We start from the raw sequence: 17,662 nt of genomic DNA on the forward strand, positions 1-17,662 counted from the left end.
TATTTAATGCATTATCTAATAAATTCGAAATGATTTAATTTAATTTAGTAAATCGCATAGATATATGTATAAATACCCATTATTGTGCGCTTTTTTTTACATGCGTTTCCACAGCGTGACCAGTTGGTGGCGGAAAAGGACCTCGTCCTCCGTTGCCATCATTTATCCACGTAGAAGAAGAAGTCTGAGGCTTCTTGGTTAGCTAACATGGCTCAAGGCACGAAGAAGTTTAAAGCTCCGCGACCAGGTGGCCCCAAGAAGGACCCTCACAGGAGCCAGAAGGGCCCAAAGAAAGGAGGTATGAGGGTCACACGTTGAAAACAGTCTATTGTCATCTTTTAAAGGGAGTTTATCACTGGCGACACGTGACGCAACGTGGAAACAACAGGACACGTTGTTGACATTTTTATCTCTGGCTCAATATAAACTACATTTGATCAAGACTTCCCGGCGTAGCTTTTTATCTTCACAACCTGTATTTGTATTGATTTATATTTCAATGATTTAAGTTATTCAAGAGTGATAAATGTTATTTTTGTTAGTGTTGTCATTCTCGAGTTTGGTGCTAAAATACTGATTTTTGTTTTAGACGTGTTTACTGTATTTCCTAAATCTACCAAATTTAACGTATTAATGTCTGTCTTGTATTTGAAAAGCGAGGGCCATTGCTCCGAAGAAGGCTCATGTGGTTGAACAACAAAAGATCAAACAGGTAAAAACAAAAGACTCAAATTACATTTTACTTCACCCTCCATCACATGTCAATGCTTTAGAAGGATTAATAATGTAAGTACACCTTAGATGATCCGCCACACAAATGTCATTAATCATCCTTAACATGTTTAACTTTTTTTTATTTTTTAAAGCGTAAATTTCACTAATTTTCTACTCACCCTATTGACAACAATGTAAATCCCTTTGAATAAAGCGAATGATGCTAAGTTTTCTTCGTCTGCAAATTCTTCCAAAATGATAATCAATAACGAATCTATCACTTGAAATTTTCTACTGTCTACACTGGAAGCTCTTGGGATATTTACCAGGAGTACTTTGAGTCTGTATCGCTTGTTATTCCTTAGACTTCTGCCACAAACAATCTCAAAATAAACACTTGTTAATTTATTTTTCTGGAACAATTCCTCAAGTCGAGGTTTCAATACCAGAGGGACGTTACAGACAAGAGCAGATCCAGTCGCTACATTTAAATGAACAAAAATGTTTGTCTATCTCTAAAAAAAGAACAGATTACTAAAAAAAAATAATCCCAACCCTAAATCGACTTGAGGTTGAGTAGAAAATGAGTGAAGTTTGAATTTTAAGCGAACTAATCCTTTAAACGTTTTTTCCTGGATTAATGGAGCCATTTACGGACAGAAACTATATGCATGGTTTAGTCTGGCTTCATATAAAAATATGTTGATGCTTTTTGAATTCATCTGAATCTATGTAATGTTTTTTGTGTTTTAAAAAATATTTCTCTGTCCACTGAAGGGTCTGGAAGTTGCCATCAGGAACAGAATTGAACACGAGGTGACGCAGAGAGCCAGTTTATCCCTTCACAAGCCTCTGAGTGTGCTGAAGGGAGCAGAAAAAAAAGGCAAACCAGGACCATCCTCCAAATAAAGACTCTTCTACTAAACCTCCTATTGACATGGATGACATTTTCTTTTCTATTCGACTAGAAACATTTAAGACAACTATTTGTTCTTATAAATAAAGTTTCTATTTTATTAATGCGGTCTGTATTTGATTAATACTCTTTGGTAAAAGTATGAAGTCTACTGTAGCCGTCATAATGCCGACTAACTGCAGGTTTTTCAATCTGATGGCACTTTAGACCCTTGTTTTTGTGTGGAGAAAAAAAAGGTTTACAAAAGATTACAACTATTTTAAATATTTCTAATATTTGTTTAGAAGGTAAAAGTCATTGTATTGTAAAAAAATAAGCTACATATATTCACTTGAATACATTATGATAATAAAAAAAAAATTATAGACGTGTGTAATTGTGTTCTTTTTAAACAGTGCATTTGAAAAATAAAACACTTAGAACCATTAAGGTCTTAGTTATATATCCCAGTTATTTACAATATTTCATAACTGGTAATGAATAAAGAAAAAAAATGTTTTATAAATTACTTATTCATCTATGTATTAGCAGTAACTGCAAATAAATGTTTTTTTTTTAAATTTATAGTTTCAATGTGTAAACAATAATCTATAGTTTGTTCGGACAAATGTTGTATTTACACCAATGGCAAAAAAAAAAGTTTCTGATTATGTTATTTTTTTATACCGTCGTCTAATGATGACGTCACGGGCGCTTGTCGTCTGAACCGCTTCACTTGCAGCGAGTTCTTGGATCTGATGCAAAACTCTCACTTTGAACCAACGTCTGCATGTCTTGTTTCAGTCTTTAATAAATAAACACATACATTTAAACAATAATAACAATTCACTCGCAATGAAGGCGGGGCGTCGCTTCCTCATTCCTGGACAGAGGAGTGGTCGAAGAAGAGACGCAAACCAGAAACCTTGTCAGGGTCACACTTGAGTTTTAGTTTTATTTTTTTCTGGTTCTGCTCCGTGACAGATTCTCGACTCCTTGAGGTAAACACGTCGCTTGATGCTAACGTTGTAGAAATGCTAAATATTATGTTGAGACCCAGTTCTGGTTCTATTTTTGAGTCTCACGATTTTAAAGACATTATTGTTTACTTATGTTGTAAGTAAGTAAGTAAGTAATTCTTATTTGTATAGCGCTTTTCTAGACCAGGGTCACAAAGCGCTTAAACAATCAAAACAATATTCAATAAAGTATATATGTCACTTTAGTTTATTAGTGTAATGACTATAGTTTATTCATGTTCACTTCACTTTTTCTTTCTGTATTTACTTAAACTCCTGTTAAGTATTTGCTTCCCTAAACCATGATTTTTAAATAGTGTGTCTATCAAGTTCTGTATTTCCAATATTTGCCATTTTTAACATTGATGTTGATTCACTTTTTGTGTTTCTGACCCTGGTGTGTTGCTTCAGATGATCTGAAGGACATCAGCGCTTTGGTCAGATGAGTTGGATCTCGAGGGTTCACTGCCAAGGAAATGGTTCGGACCCAGAGAGGGAGAAGCGCTGGGCAGAGCTGTTCGATCAGCTGGACCTCAACAAAGATGGACGCGTGGACATCACGGAGCTACGGGCTGGACTCGCCGGCCGAGGGCTGTCCAGAACCGCCCTGGAGAAGGTAGGTAGATAACAAATGTAAGGATGTCTATGGCCATTTAATGCCTTTTGCCAGGCCACTTTTGGAGCCACAAACCTGCCTTTTAACTGTATTTCCTGATTAAAAAGGTACAGCATTTATAAATATGCGGTAGGTTTATTTAAAATTATATTTAATAAACACGATAATAATCTCTTACATTTAAAAAAGCATTGATCCAAATTAATCCACAAATGAATTAATTACATTCCATCAAAATGTTTAATTGTTTTTACTTTATGTAGTACAAATTATTCATGTATACTGTACAAATATGTAGTATATGCAATGACTACAGTTCGAACAACACTCGGTCCTGTTTACACTAAAATATTGAGCGCACAGTCAAGTCTATTTTAGTGAGGGTCTCTGAAACAAGAGTCGTGTAACCTTTCCTCTCCTTCACGAGACCATTTGTGTCCTTTTATAAAACATCTTAAACCACATATATTAACATGTTCAAACAGGTTTTGTCATCGTATTTCTGATCAATACTGTTTAATGGTTACAGTATTCACTGTCTTAACATTGTTTGGGTGTTTGTTTCCAGATGGTTCGGGCAGGAGACACCAACAATGACGGCGTTCTGGACTTCGAGGAGTTCGTCCGATATCTTCGCACGCATGAAAAACAGCTCAAGCTCATGTTCCGCAGCCTGGACAAGAACGAAGATGGTCAGCAGCAGCTGTGAAATGACCGGTAGCCCCTGAGAATGTCGTCATTTCCAGTTTTCACTATTGCAGGTCGGATCGATGCGTCAGAGATCCAGCAATCTCTGCGCAGCCTCGGGATCAGCATCAGCTTAGACGCCGCCACCAGGATTTTAAAAACGTAGGTTGACCTGATCTGACAATTCGTATCTAGATAGAGGGACAACAATTAGTATATTGCATCATATTGTGATACTGTAGTAACAAGGATATATTTGTAGTATTGTCGAGTACTTGACACTGGTGTTGCAGAATTTACAGACCACATGACTTTTTTCGTAATTGCTTTTATTTGTTTTGAAACAAAAATGTGTTAAACATCAGCTTTAAAAGCCGCTGGATTTCACTGTATCCTCTTGTCCTCAGTCATCGCCGGAGTTTTCATTTAGCTGCTCACGGTAAATGTCTGCTGCCATCTATCGGCAAGAAGTTTAATTGCAACACAAAAATAAACGACTTGAATATTTGCAGGTTAATTGTAAATTAAATCAAATTTTCTTTACGTGATACATATTTTATTGAGGTATTAACCATAATATATCTATGAAAAAATTAAATATGATTTAAAAGACCCACAAAATATCAGTGTATCGACACTGATTTAGAGATGAATACCACTCATATAATCATCGATCAAAAAAGTACCGCTGTTTGCTCTACATGACCTACATAAACCTTCCTGTATGTGCCGCAGTATTGACAAGGACGGCACCATGACCATCAATTGGACGGAGTGGCGGGACTACTTCCTGTTCAACCCCATCACTAACATGGAGGATGTGGCCCGCTATTGGAAGCGCTCGATGGTGAGACACGAAATGTATGAAGCATAATTATTGTTTTATTATACCTTGTCCATAGTTCTGTTATCTTGGCTTTAGTAACACTATTGATTATGGAAGTATATCAGTGAATATTAAATGATATATATTAAATATTTTAATTCAAAATGTTAACCGTTGAAACATTTCTTTTTTTATTTGAATGTTTGAAGTTATTTTTTGGAATAATTGAATTGAAGCATTTCTAAATTAAAAGATATTATATTTAAAAAATATATATTAAACAATTATTGTTTATTTTTGTACATACAGTAGTCTATGTTCTTATTCCAATCATTCAAAGATAAATGGTCTCAATTCAATATATCTTTAACTCGTAGTCTTTTAAATTCAATATACAAATATAGACATAATAGTACCGCCAGAAAATACCAAAATTGTACCGGGATACTTGATAGAACTTTCAACCAATCACGTGAAGTGCAGAAGATCATGTGACAACATAGAGGCAATAGTGTGTCTGGTGTCTCTTGATACCAACATTTTAATATAGAATTTAACAGGCAAATGAAATAAAACGTATTGAATTATGAACATTTATTTTTGAATTATTGGAACTAGTATATCAAACTCTGTGTGTGTACATAAATGCATTCATTTTTAAATATTTTATGATACATTTTTTTAATAAATAATACACTAGATGCTGGATCTGGGTGAGCAGCTGTCAGTCCCAGATGAGTTTACTGAAGAGGAGAAAAAGTCTGGCTACGTCTGGAGACAGCTGATGGCAGGAGCGCTGGCCGGGTCGGTGTCCAGGACCGGAACCGCACCTCTGGATCGCCTCAAGGTCTTTCGTCAGGTGATCTTTGTGCGACTTCAAAGGGATCTTCTTCTTCTTCTTCGTTGTGTTTTGAGGTTTGTGCTCCAACATTCCAGGTTCACGGGCTAACAGTCTTCAGGGGGAACTTTGTGAGCAGCTTCAAGTCCATGGTGAAAGAGGGGGGCTGGGGGTCTCTCTGGAGGGGGAATGGGATCAATGTTCTTAAAATCGCTCCGGAAACTGCCATCAAGTTCACGGCCTACGAGCAGGCGAGTCATTTCTTCTTCTTTCTTTATAAAGATTTGTCAAAGTATCTCTAAGGAGGTATTTCAGTGTTGCTATATAATATTGAATGATTGAATTTTTGGGAAAGAATTTTAAAAATAATAATTTCTTCTAGTAATTTGTAGGTTGAAAGGTTAATTTTTCTTTTTAATTATTAAATTCCTTTTCTTTTTAATTATTATTTCAGTAAAACATTTTAATGTTTTTTTACAAATAGAGTTTAATATTCTTATTCCAATATTTTTTTTAATAAATTAATACATTTGTTGACTTTTAAATTTAAAATAAAAATGAAAGTATAATAATGCCACAAGAAAATACCAGAAGAACTACTTTCAGCCAATCATGTGACGCGATGATCACAAGACGACATTGAATCTCACAAGTATCTCTTTACTCTTTTGGTTTTGTCTGGTGGTAATTAAAAAGGCTTTGTATTGAAGAATATTGAATTTAGGGGAAAAAAGATATTGGAATTAGTATTTAGAACTATATGTCTAAAAATAAAATGTATTCATTTTGAAAAAATTCAATTTATATTCATAACAAATGAAACCTTTTATCATAGAAATAATTGAAAACAATAAACACAAATTCAACCTTTTAAATATAGTAGTATTTAATTAAAATAGCCAAATAAAAGTTTCAACATTTGAAATGTTACATTCAACGATTCTGATGTTACTCATTTACTTCTATGATTCTGTGTCCAGATCAAGTGTCTCATGAGCGGCAGTGCGGAGACGAAGAAGCTGAAGGTTCATGAGCGGTTCCTGGCCGGGTCTCTGGCAGGAGCCACGGCTCAGACCGTCATCTATCCTCTGGAGGTCATGTCAGTGTAAAACACTCACCACGACACACAAGACTCCAGCCTTCAGTGTGTTTTCTCAATATAGGTGTTGAAGACTCGACTCACGCTCAGGAACACGGGTCAGTACTCAGGAATACTGGACTGTGCCAAACAGATCCTGCAGAAGGAAGGCGTCGCCGCCTTCTACAAGGGCTACGTACCAAACATATTGGGGATCGTCCCCTACGCAGGGATCGACTTGGCCGTTTATGAGGTAAGATCCTGATCACTCATCTCATGAAGGAAGTTTTGTTTCTTTGTTTTTCAATCTAAAACATTTTTTTCAAATACAGAAACAATAGTTTTGAATTTTTTAAAGTTGCATCAATACAAAATATATATACATATATTTTTTTTAATACAAAATATTGTTGATTCGATCAAAAAAAATATAAATAAAACAAAAGTTAAAGTTTAAATTTAAAAAAAAATTAATTGAAAGAAATATTATCTAAATTACTCTCTAATCAAAAAAAATGGTTGCTTTATAAATAATGTCAATCAAAGAAAAATATTATTCAATCAAAAAAAATATCAATTAAAAGAAAAGTTTATTCAATTACCAAAAAAAACATTAATCAAAAGAAAAGTTGCTTTAATCCAAAATATATTTTCAATGAAGAAGTTGCTTCATTGTAAAACATTATCAATCAAATGAAAAGTTGTTTAAATCAAAAAAATAATAATAACGTTACTTCAATTTAAAAAAAAGTTACATTTTAAAATAATCTAGACACAAATGCCCTCCCATAATGCGGCCCAAACTCAAAATGAATCCTTCAATAAAAAGTTCCTTCAATCAAATAGATATTTTAAGTCAAATAAAAAGTTAATTCAATAAAAAAAATGTATTAACTACTTTGGGATATAATAAATAAGACACAAATGTCCTATAATGTTGTCCAAACACAATAAAATGACTTCAATCAAAGAATTTTAAATGGATTTAGATTTTGATTGAAGCAACTTTTTTTGTAATTAAGAAACCAAAACTACCTTCATCTCCCGCACGTCCGTTCCTACCCTCCATGTGTTTATGATTCTCTCCCAGTCTCTGAAGTTTTCCTGGCTGAACAGGAACAGCGGGATTGCAGACCCGGGCGTCATGGTTCTGGTGGGCTGTGGCGCCGTCTCAAGCACATGCGGGCAGCTCGCTAGTTACCCGCTGGCGCTGATCCGAACCCGAATGCAGGCACAAGGTTGGTTTAATCTCTGCTTGTTGGATCAGATATTGGATCGAATTGAAACATCTCTGAGATTCGGAAATGCCAAGGAGTAGATTCTAAAGATACGATGCAAGTTTATCTGTGAAATCAGAATATTACGTTGTTGGATTTAACATTTTAAATGTTGAAACTTTGTTTCAAATGTTATTATATGTGTTATTTGATTGAATAATTGAATTAAATCATTTCTATATCTTTAGGTTGACTTGTTTGTTGCTTTTTCAAACAATTGAATATGAGAATTTTAATATTTTCAAAAAGAAAACATTCTATTTTTACACATAGTTTTATATACTCATACAAATAATTTAGAAAAAAGTTGTCTAAATTCAATATTTTTAAATTCCTTGCCTTTTAAATTCAATATAATCTTTTGGTGTAATAGTGCCACCAGACAATACAGAAAGAGTACAGAGCTACTTGATTAAACCTTCAGCCAATCACGTGACTCACAGATGATCATGTGACTACGTAGAAACCCTGGAGTATCAGATCTTCATGGCGGATTTCAAATAATTATAACGTTTAAGCTCTTTCTCACTGTAGTTTTACAGCTTGGTATCAATTTAAAAGTTAGAGCGAGTGGCTCGATGCTCGATTGGTTATGTCTGGTAAGGTGGCAAAATAACACCAACATTTTTATATTACATTCAAAAGGCTAAGAATTATAAAGTAAAGAAAATCTATTTTTGGATGAATTGGATTATAATATCAAACTACATGTGTTAAAATAATAATAAAAAATCAGATTTGTTAAGTTTGATTATTTAAAAAAAAAAATTAAATTCAACCATTCAATATCCTGATGGCTCTTGATCTCTACTCACCTGATGTTCCTCTCTGTTTCTCAGCGTCTTCGATCGGAACGCCAAAGCTGTCGATGCTGGCGTTGATCCGCAACATCGTCTCGCGGGAGGGAGTCACCGGTCTTTATCGAGGAATCTCCCCGAATTTACTGAAGGTCATCCCCGCGGTCAGCGTGTCATACGTAGCCTACGAATACACACGGATACTCCTGGGAGTTGACATCGACGGTAGGCGAGGAGGGAAGAGCAAGGGTTGAACTGAAGTGTGGTTTGATGGTGAGGAAAATCCCAGGCATGAGGAGATAATCCTGGACGTTCACGGCCTCAGACTGGAAATCAATCGGAGGCGTTTCTGACCTACTTAAACCGACAACTGCTTGGCGAGGCATGAAGGTTTTTAAGGACCACTAACAAGCGTTGAGTGATGCCTGTGTTGGACTGAATCATTTACACACAAACTTGCTTGAACTACTAGAGTTGGAGGTTGTGTTACATTCCCGGTGTTGAGAACTGCCAGAAGGTTTTACCTCTTCTTCTCTCTCAGGTGAGATGTAGAGGATTGAGATACCAGGAGTGGAGGGATTGTGACTGATTGTCTTAATGAATCTTCAGAGGCTGACTGGAAAAACAAGGTCCCAAAGGTCTTAGCACCGCTACATTTAAGTTATTAAGAAATGTATTATTAAATGTACAATTGTTTGTGTTCCTTGTGTCATTTTTGCCAGTTTTAATCACTGAACCGTTGAACTGAACTGAATGTAAAATGAGTAATAAAACAGATTTTGTTTCTCTTTTTAAATGTTAGCCAAAAAAAGTGAAAAAGATCTATATTTTAGTGATATTAGGACGAGCTGGTGAAATAAAATGTATCTCTTAATTCACAAATCTAACAATGAGTCTGAAACAATCACGCGCCTTCCATTACTGCTCACTTGAGTGTGAATAAATAATAATATCGACCATTTTTCAAACGTCAAAGAATTATCGTGGCTGCTTTCTCTTGATTTGTTTTCTACTTGTGTTCTCACTTATATAAATAAAACAATCAAAATATCCAAAATGATTTGACAATCATCTTGATTTTATCCATCCTGATACACAGGAGCCTGAGATCACTGACAAGAACATCTCGGTTCAAGAACTCGTTCCACCCGTTAATATTGTATAATTAAATGTTATTGTATTTCATTTAATGAACTAGTTGGTCAATTTGTTTATGTAATGAAAGTAAGTCATTTGTATTTATAGAGCGCTTTTCCAGACCAGGGTCACAAAGCGCTGCCTTAAACAATCAAAACAATATTCCATAAAATATATACTTTAAAGGTCAAGATAACACCGAGAGAAATCCTTCCAGGCTGTTGCTCCTAAGCTTTGCAACGATCTTCCTCTCTCTTTGCGCTTGATGGATCTACGGACTCCTTCAAGAAACATCTTAAGACGTTTTTATTTGTTCAGGCTTTTCCTTGATTTTCTGGAACTCCTGTTGTGTTATCAGGTTTATCTTGATCTTTAAAGTATATACTTTATTGTATAGTATTGTTTTGATTGTTTAAGCGCTTTGTGACCCTGGTCTGGAAAAGCGCTATATACATAAAAATTACTTACTTGCTTTATTTAATTTAATCTGTCTCTCTCTATATATATAATTATTAAATCAGTACGTTCATTGACCGTGTATGTGAGGAAGGTATTCCGGTGCAGCAGGTGGCGCTGTCGGTCGAACGCCGACCTTTTAGCATAAGGCAGCGCGGTACCGAGCTGTGATTGGTTCGCGCGGGGACGTTTGTCACGCACACTGGTGTCGCCAAGACGCTCTTGTTCAGCCTTCCCGCTTTTGCGCAGCCTGACCTGGCCGTAGCGCTTCGATCTGACCCCTGTGTGTCCAACCGAGCAGTATGTCTGAATACGGCGCTCTTTCGACGAATGGAGTCAGCGGAGGAATGAAAAAAGACGCTTTTGCTGACGCGGTAGAGAGAGCCCGACAGGTAACCGAGTGTTCATCGGGGTTAGCATGTAGGCTAGTTAGCATCTGGGAGACGGCGGCTAGCATCGGCAGGCGTCTTAGCGGTTAGCATGTCTTTTTTATCCGCGCTTCAGACCTCCATCATGCGACGGGATTATTCAAACAAGTACTTAATCGGACATTTAGCGGTTAAAACTGCACTTTCCTTAATTCAAACTTCAGTTATTACTTTCTTATTTATTTGCTCCATCCGCGATCCGTTCACAGCGTTAGCGCGTAAAGCTATCCAGTAGTGCTACCATTTTGCAAGAGGTAACTGCTTTGTTTACAACCTCTCCATATGTTTAAATAAATCAAACACAGTTATTCCACAGTATACTCAGCGTGACCACACTACCTGGAAATCGCGACTATATTAACGAAATGTGCATATTTTTATATATATATATATATATATATATATATATATATATATATATCACACACACAAACGATCGAAAAATAAATCCCCATGTTAGTTATTTCCTAACGTAAATGTTACACAGCGCATGTGTTAAAACCCTTTTAAGTTAACTGGGTCCGAAGTTTTTAATTGAGAAATATTGATCAAGATGGACATCAAAGCGAAATTGAGATCATGTGTCCCATTTATTCCGAATTAAAGCGAGTAGATGCAGGATTTCTAAGATGCAAATCTATTGTAGGGGGGGATATACCTCCTGGATTTAATATCTAAATACGATCATGTCTTGCCAGTACAACAGAAAAGCAACTCTTTAAATATTTATCTACAAGCTGGATCGGGGAAATGTTTGTTCAATTCAAACTAAATCACTGACACACACCAGTAAAAACACAAGTTCACACATGCCATCCAAGATATATTTTGCACATATCTCTCTTGTTTTATTATATTGCTAGTGTAGTGTGTTTGAATCCTGAAGATGGCAAAACATAATCAAGGTTATTTTGTACATATATTTACAATTAACATTGAAACCGTAATCACATTATTTGGCCAGTGTTCATGAGAATGTTGTTTTCTAATTACTAGTATGCTTATTTGTATGTCTTGGTTACTGGTTCAAGATTGCAGCTAAAATCGGCGGTGACGGTGCACCCCTGGTTAGCAACAACGGAGGAGCTGAGGGGTATTCATTCTCTGCACAGAAACGCTCTCTTGAAGAAGCAGGTAAAGTTAAAAGTACCATCTATACATTATTTGATGATGTGCAAAGCATAAGACGTTTAATTTATGTTTAGATGAACCTGATGCCAAGAAGGTAGCCTCGCAGAGTGACAGAGATTCTGCACTGTGTATGTTAAAAGCACCTTATTAGCACTTTTATTTGAATTCTAGTGCTCAATATATCTTCTCGTTGCAGCCATTGGAGCTCAGCTCGCAGCCCTCTCTCAACAAAGGTAAGCCCTTATTGTAATAGAAAAGTCCCTTTTATGAGCTCCCCTTGACTTAATTAATGCTTTTTAAAACTTGACCATGGGAGATACGATATAGTAGACGCATGTGTCTTGGTTAGACGGTTGAACTGTTTTTTTTCCCCCCAGCATACGATCCTCTACAATGACTGAAGAGTGCAGAGTTCCAGACAGCATGGTCGGCCTCAGTAAGTTCTCAAACACAGTCCCTGCATGGGTTCTGGTTAGACTTCGATACTAAATCTATGTTTTGTTTTCTGTCAAGTTATTGGACGAGGGGGCGAACAGATTAACAAAATACAACAGGACTCTGGCTGTAAAGTTCAAATCGCACATGGTGAGTTATTAAAAATAAAGAAGCATTTGCTGGGATTCAATCATCTTTGCTGATCAATTCAATTTCCGCTCACAGACAGTGCTGGCCTTGCTGAACGCAGCATTTCTCTGACGGGTTCAGCAGATGCTATTCAGTAAGTTTGTCCTCTGTCTGGTTACATCTCAAATTTTAATTGTTCTCTTTTTCTTAAAGATCAATGTTCTTGGGGTCATATTTAAAGAGGTTTTATTTGTTTTCGTAAAGTTCTCCCCTGTCTGAAGGTTTAAGATAGCGGAGCCCATTATGATTTAATAACACCACACAAACTTGCTCCACACAACATACAATGAGGCCTTTCTAATTTAAATATTTCAATCAAGAGTTTTGTTCAAACTGACGCATTGAGTAAAATGGAGGTCTAAGATCAATTTAACAGACATTCAAAACGACACATAAGTTGTCTCTAAATGGACATCAACTGTACAACATCTATTGTGTTTAAATTATCTTGACAATGTATTTTGTTTTCTTTCTTCCAGGAGAGCCAGGGCACTAATAGATGACATTGTGTCGAGGGGTCATGAGTCATCGAATGGCCAGTCGGGTTCAATGCAGGAGATGATAATCCCTGCAGGCAAAGCTGGCCTCATCATTGGTAAAGGAGGAGAGACCATCAAGCAGCTGCAGGTGATTTCTCGATTCTCCTTTCAGGGTATAGTGCTGTGGGGCTATAGAGCAATAATGGGTTGCTTAAGTCTATGCTCTTCTACAGTATTTCACAAGAATTTGAAAAGAAAATGAAGTTGGTTATTGATCGTTAGTCTTTTCATATAAAATGATTTTTTTGATGTGGATATTTCAGGAACGTGCTGGAGTGAAGATGATTCTTATCCAAGATGGTTCGCAGCCGCCAAATGTTGACAAACCACTCCGCATCATTGGAGATCCGTACAAAGTGCAGGTACTTGTCTTCCTTCTGTGGGCGGCGGGTAGTGCAAGTTTTATTGGAAGCTCTGACCTCTGGGTCACACTCTTTAGCAAGCAAAAGACATGGTCAACGAGATTCTTCGAGAGCGAGATCACGGCGGCTTTGGAGAGAGGAATGATTATGGATCCAGAATGGGAGGAGGTGGAGGAGGAGGAGGAGGCGGAGGAGGAGGTGGTGGTGGCAGCAGCAGCAGTGGAGGTGGTGGAGGAATAGAGGTAAGCTCTTGACATCAGCTGCAAATATCATGTATGGTTGTTTCTAAAGGTCAAATATTAATTTCCCCCTTTGTTTTAATTAATTTATAGATCGCTGTGCCTCGTCATTCTGTTGGTGTGGTCATCGGTCGCAGTGGAGAGATGATAAAGAAGATTCAGAGCGACGCTGGGGTGAAAATACAGTTCAAACCTGGTATGCTTTTTGTTTATACTAACTAGGGCTGTCAAGAATATGTCAACGCTCGTACGATGACGGAACGAATTATTGTCATAGTACCAAAGATAAGTTTGTAGTATTGGCGAGAACTTGACTCTAGTGTTGCAGACACATGACTCTTGTCGTAACTGCTTTCATTTGTTTGACACATAATGTAAAAACGTAAGCTTTAAAGAATATCATCTTGTCCTCAGTCATTGTCGAGATTTCCCTCTGCTGTGTCCTTTGAAAGGCACTTTACAAATAAAACGTACTATTATTAAATTAAAAAAATAATTATTATGAACTCTAACTATGGTCAAAACAAATTGAATATCGATACAGTATTGTGATAAAAAATACTGCTATATTTAAGTGTAACCAGTTTTAATACCTCAAATATGTCCTTGTTGAGACAGTACTGATATGTTACAGGTAAAAATCCCTCATTCCGTAATCTTCCAAGATACATATTGAAGCCGTTGTGGTCTTGACTTGCCTGGGAAGATGATTATGATTGCACCTGAAACGGGTTGAGATAAAGTTATAAAATAATCTTATTTTTCAGATGACGGTACAGGTCCTGAAAAAATCGCCCACATCAGTGGTCCCCCAGACCAGTGTCAACATGCAGCGTCCATCATCACTGACCTTCTGCAGAGCATTCGAGCTCGAGAGGAGGGCGGCCAGGGAGTAAGTTCTTTTTATTTCTTTCCCTTATTGAAAGTCTTCTCTTCTATAACACCTGCAAACGTGTACCTGCACAGGGACCATCTGGGCCTCCTGGTTCAGGGATGCCTGGTGGGCGAGGACGGGGGAGAGGCCAAGGCGGCTGGGGTCCACCCGGAGGAGAGATGACCTTCTCCATCCCAGCACATAAATGTGGCCTCGTGATTGGTCGAGGAGGGGAGCATGTCAAAGCCATCAACCAACAGACCGGTGCATTTGTGGAGATATCCCGGGAACCACCCCCTAATGGGGACCCCAACTTCAAACTTTTTACTATCCGAGGGTCCCCGCAGCAGATCGACTATGCAAAGCAGCTGATAGAAGAGAAGATCGAGGTACTTGATTGGCATTTATTCAATACTTCACGGTTGATCATCGCTCAACCGCCATCTTGTTTCTCTGCAGGCTCCTCTATGCCCTGTTGGTGGTGGGCCTGGCCCAGGAGGACCAAGTGGACCAATGGGTCCTTATAATCCCAACCCATACAATTCGGGTCCACCAGGTGGCGCCCCACAGTAAGTACAAAATGATCGACAGAAGTGTAATCTTTTAAACGGAGATTTCAACTGTCCTGTGCTTTTCAGTGGAGGTGCACCTGGAGGTCCGGGGTACTGTCCGCAGGGCTGGGGTAACGCCTACCAGCAGTGGCAGGCACCTGGGCCACATGACCCAAGTGTGTAGTTACTTTGGAATCAAAAAGGAGGTTTAATTTTGATCAAATCGCTGACTATTTTTAATCCTAATTTCAAGATAAATCTCCCGCTGATCCAAACGCCGCATGGGCAGCCTACTACGCCCAATACTATGGTCAGCAGCCAGGTGGCGCTATGGGAGGGCAGAATCCTGGAGGCCCCGCACAGGCAGCCGCGCCAGGTGACCCCAGCCAATCGCCACAGGCTGCTGGTGGACAGCCGGACTACACAAAGGCCTGGGAGGAATACTACAAGAAGATGGGCATGAGTAAGTTGCATATTTGAGTTTAGAAAAGTCATTTTACTGCTGGTGGGCACCGTAACACTAGGGGTGTGTATTTGCAAGAAGGTATTGTATCTGTGCCTTAGATTTTTATTGTGGGAACGATATATTTGTACCTCCTCGGTCATTGCGTTATTAATTGTTACGTTAGTTTTTGAGGACTTAATGACTGCTGTCTTCAAGCCTGGAAGTTTAATTGCACCATAAGAATTGTTCGGGGGAAAAAAATTCTTTGCTCATGCAAACGCATTGCCAGTGTAATGAGCATGTTCAAGGTTTAGGCTGAAAAAATGACTGTTTTACCATATATGATATTGTTAAAAAACATTGATATTTAGGTGTATCGATACTTTTATACACAGATTATATTCAGTTGCAGAAAGAAAGTACTGTAATTGTATATAACTCGAGTCGAGTTTCATATTTGTTCTCCGTCTTTCCCAGCCCAGCCTGCCGGAGGCGCTGCAGTGGCTCCGGGTACCGCCGCTGCCGCACCAGCTGGGGGCGCTGCAGCAGGAGGTCAACAAGATTATAGCGCCGCCTGGGCCGAGTACTACAGACAGCAGGCGGCTTATTATGGACAGACGGGTCAAGCGCCTGGACCTGGAGCTGCTCCACAGCAAGGACAGCAGGTAGATGTTCTTCCTCGTTCTCGTCAATCGATCAATAACATAGTTGTAATACACGTTTGATTGTTTTCTCCAGGCCCAGTAAAGACCTTTGGCCAGCTGGACAGTGACTCTCTGGACTTTTTCCCTCCTTATTCCCTCGACATCACAATACTGTGGTTGACACAAACCACCCATCTTGTATTTGTCTATTTAAATTGAAGATTTCATAAGGGAAGATGTTTTTCTCTCATCGATCGAAGCACTAAATTACTTCTTTGAGCAGTGACTTTCCCCTCCTAATCATTTCTGATCCTGTTTCAGTCAAATGTGAATCAAGAAGCACCGCAAGCTTGAACACCCTTATGTTGATTCACATGTTTTACCATTTTTCTGGCGGCAAGTCTGTGCAGTATTTTGAAAACATAAATTTTGAGATCAAACTATTTTTCCTTTTTTTTTCTTTTTTTTTTTTAATTAAGTTTTAAATCTTCCCAGTATTTCGTTTGCAGGATTATGTTTCCTTGCGATCACAATTTCTTATTTTTTATTCACTGTAATTAATTTCACTTAGAGGGCTTGGTGTTTGTGTGTCTGTATACAGTGTATGCTACTGACAGAAGTGCGTGTGTTAGCTGTAAAAAGGCGCTCTGACCTACAGTGTGTTGGCTGCTCGAGTGCATGCATGTGTGAATGTCTGCCCTCTAATTACTTCATTAATGACAGATGTTTTTTTGTTTATTTTTGGTCCTAATAGTTTTTGTCATTGTATCTTGTTTTTTTTTACAGCTTGTTTTTAAATACTTAAAATAAAAACATTAAAAGTGACTTTCTTGATCTTGAGACTTTTGTTATGAAAAGGTTATGTTTGGTCATTTAAAAATGACTTTGTTCAATAAATAAAATGTCACATGTGCGAGCCGAGGGATGTTTGTGTACGTCGGCAGACTTCCCACCCATTTTTATGCAGAAGTTAAACCTGTAAAGTAGGGCTGTGTACATATACCGGGTCAACGATACTGTAGGAACAAGGATATATTTGTAGTATTGTCGAGTACTTGACTCTGGTGTTGAAGAGTTTACAGACCTCTTGATGAATGTTTAACGGATTTAGTTTGTTTTGAAACTAAAATGTCAAATGTATAAGCTGCTGAAGTGCACTGTTGCCTTTTTATTCTCACCTGCATCATGTTGGATTTAATTCCTCTAACTGTGCAGGACGTTATGACTGCTGCCATCTAGTGGCGGAAGTTTAATTGCAACACAAAAATGAACAAATGTTAATGATTGGCATGTTAATTGTAAATGTAAAAAAAAAGCATGCTGACATTGTTATGACGTTAATTTATTAACTGTTTTTTAAAAAAAAGATGGGTATGTCTAAACTTTATCACTATTTTGGTGGAAGAGATTTCATTTTAACTCCTGCCATGTTGCCATTTTTATGTTTATTGCGGAAAAAATATTTGAATTGTTGATAACGTTTTG

At 37.7% G+C, this 17,662-nt stretch overlaps 3 protein-coding genes across 4 annotated transcripts; all 3 read left to right on the plus strand.

Annotated features, from left to right (window-relative positions):
- Nucleotides 1-159: 159 nt before the first annotated feature.
- c1h19orf53 (chromosome 1 C19orf53 homolog) lies at nucleotides 160-1,734 on the plus strand. The gene is made up of 3 exons (XM_087783518.1): nucleotides 160-298; nucleotides 657-712; nucleotides 1,492-1,734. Exons 1-3 carry the CDS (start codon nucleotides 208-210, stop codon nucleotides 1,621-1,623), a joined length of 279 nt encoding a protein of 92 aa, XP_087639644.1. The 5' UTR covers nucleotides 160-207; the 3' UTR covers nucleotides 1,624-1,734.
- Nucleotides 1,735-2,384: 650 nt separating this feature from the next.
- LOC148089321 (mitochondrial adenyl nucleotide antiporter SLC25A24-B-like) lies at nucleotides 2,385-9,755 on the plus strand. 2 transcript variants are annotated; one of them, XM_087805614.1, is made up of 11 exons: nucleotides 2,385-2,610; nucleotides 3,040-3,244; nucleotides 3,813-3,936; nucleotides 4,006-4,093; nucleotides 4,667-4,778; nucleotides 5,458-5,616; nucleotides 5,694-5,846; nucleotides 6,576-6,689; nucleotides 6,759-6,926; nucleotides 7,790-7,911; nucleotides 8,790-8,929. In XM_087805614.1, exons 2-10 carry the CDS (start codon nucleotides 3,071-3,073, stop codon nucleotides 7,868-7,870), a joined length of 1,173 nt encoding a protein of 390 aa, XP_087661740.1. In that variant the 5' UTR covers nucleotides 2,385-2,610; nucleotides 3,040-3,070; the 3' UTR covers nucleotides 7,871-7,911; nucleotides 8,790-8,929. The 2 variants fall into 2 exon arrangements, with proteins under 2 accessions (XP_087661740.1, XP_087661733.1); XM_087805607.1 differs by having other exon boundaries at nucleotides 2,390-2,610; nucleotides 7,764-7,911; nucleotides 8,790-9,755.
- A 786-nt stretch (nucleotides 9,756-10,541) lies between these two features.
- Nucleotides 10,542-17,002, plus strand: khsrp (KH-type splicing regulatory protein). Its single transcript, XM_087805625.1, has 18 exons — nucleotides 10,542-10,732; nucleotides 11,800-11,902; nucleotides 11,974-12,027; nucleotides 12,096-12,132; nucleotides 12,277-12,335; nucleotides 12,413-12,484; nucleotides 12,560-12,617; nucleotides 13,003-13,150; nucleotides 13,326-13,424; nucleotides 13,502-13,666; nucleotides 13,757-13,859; nucleotides 14,431-14,555; nucleotides 14,630-14,926; nucleotides 14,997-15,106; nucleotides 15,176-15,264; nucleotides 15,342-15,551; nucleotides 16,011-16,198; nucleotides 16,272-17,002. The coding sequence occupies exons 1-18, from the start codon at nucleotides 10,643-10,645 to the stop codon at nucleotides 16,278-16,280; spliced, it is 2,016 nt and encodes a 671-aa protein (XP_087661751.1). The 5' UTR covers nucleotides 10,542-10,642; the 3' UTR covers nucleotides 16,281-17,002.
- Nucleotides 17,003-17,662: the final 660 nt, after the last annotated feature.

Source organism: Callionymus lyra, chromosome 1, assembly GCF_982586985.1.
Source record: "Callionymus lyra chromosome 1, fCalLyr1.hap1.1, whole genome shotgun sequence".
NCBI lineage: Eukaryota > Metazoa > Chordata > Actinopteri > Syngnathiformes > Callionymidae > Callionymus > Callionymus lyra.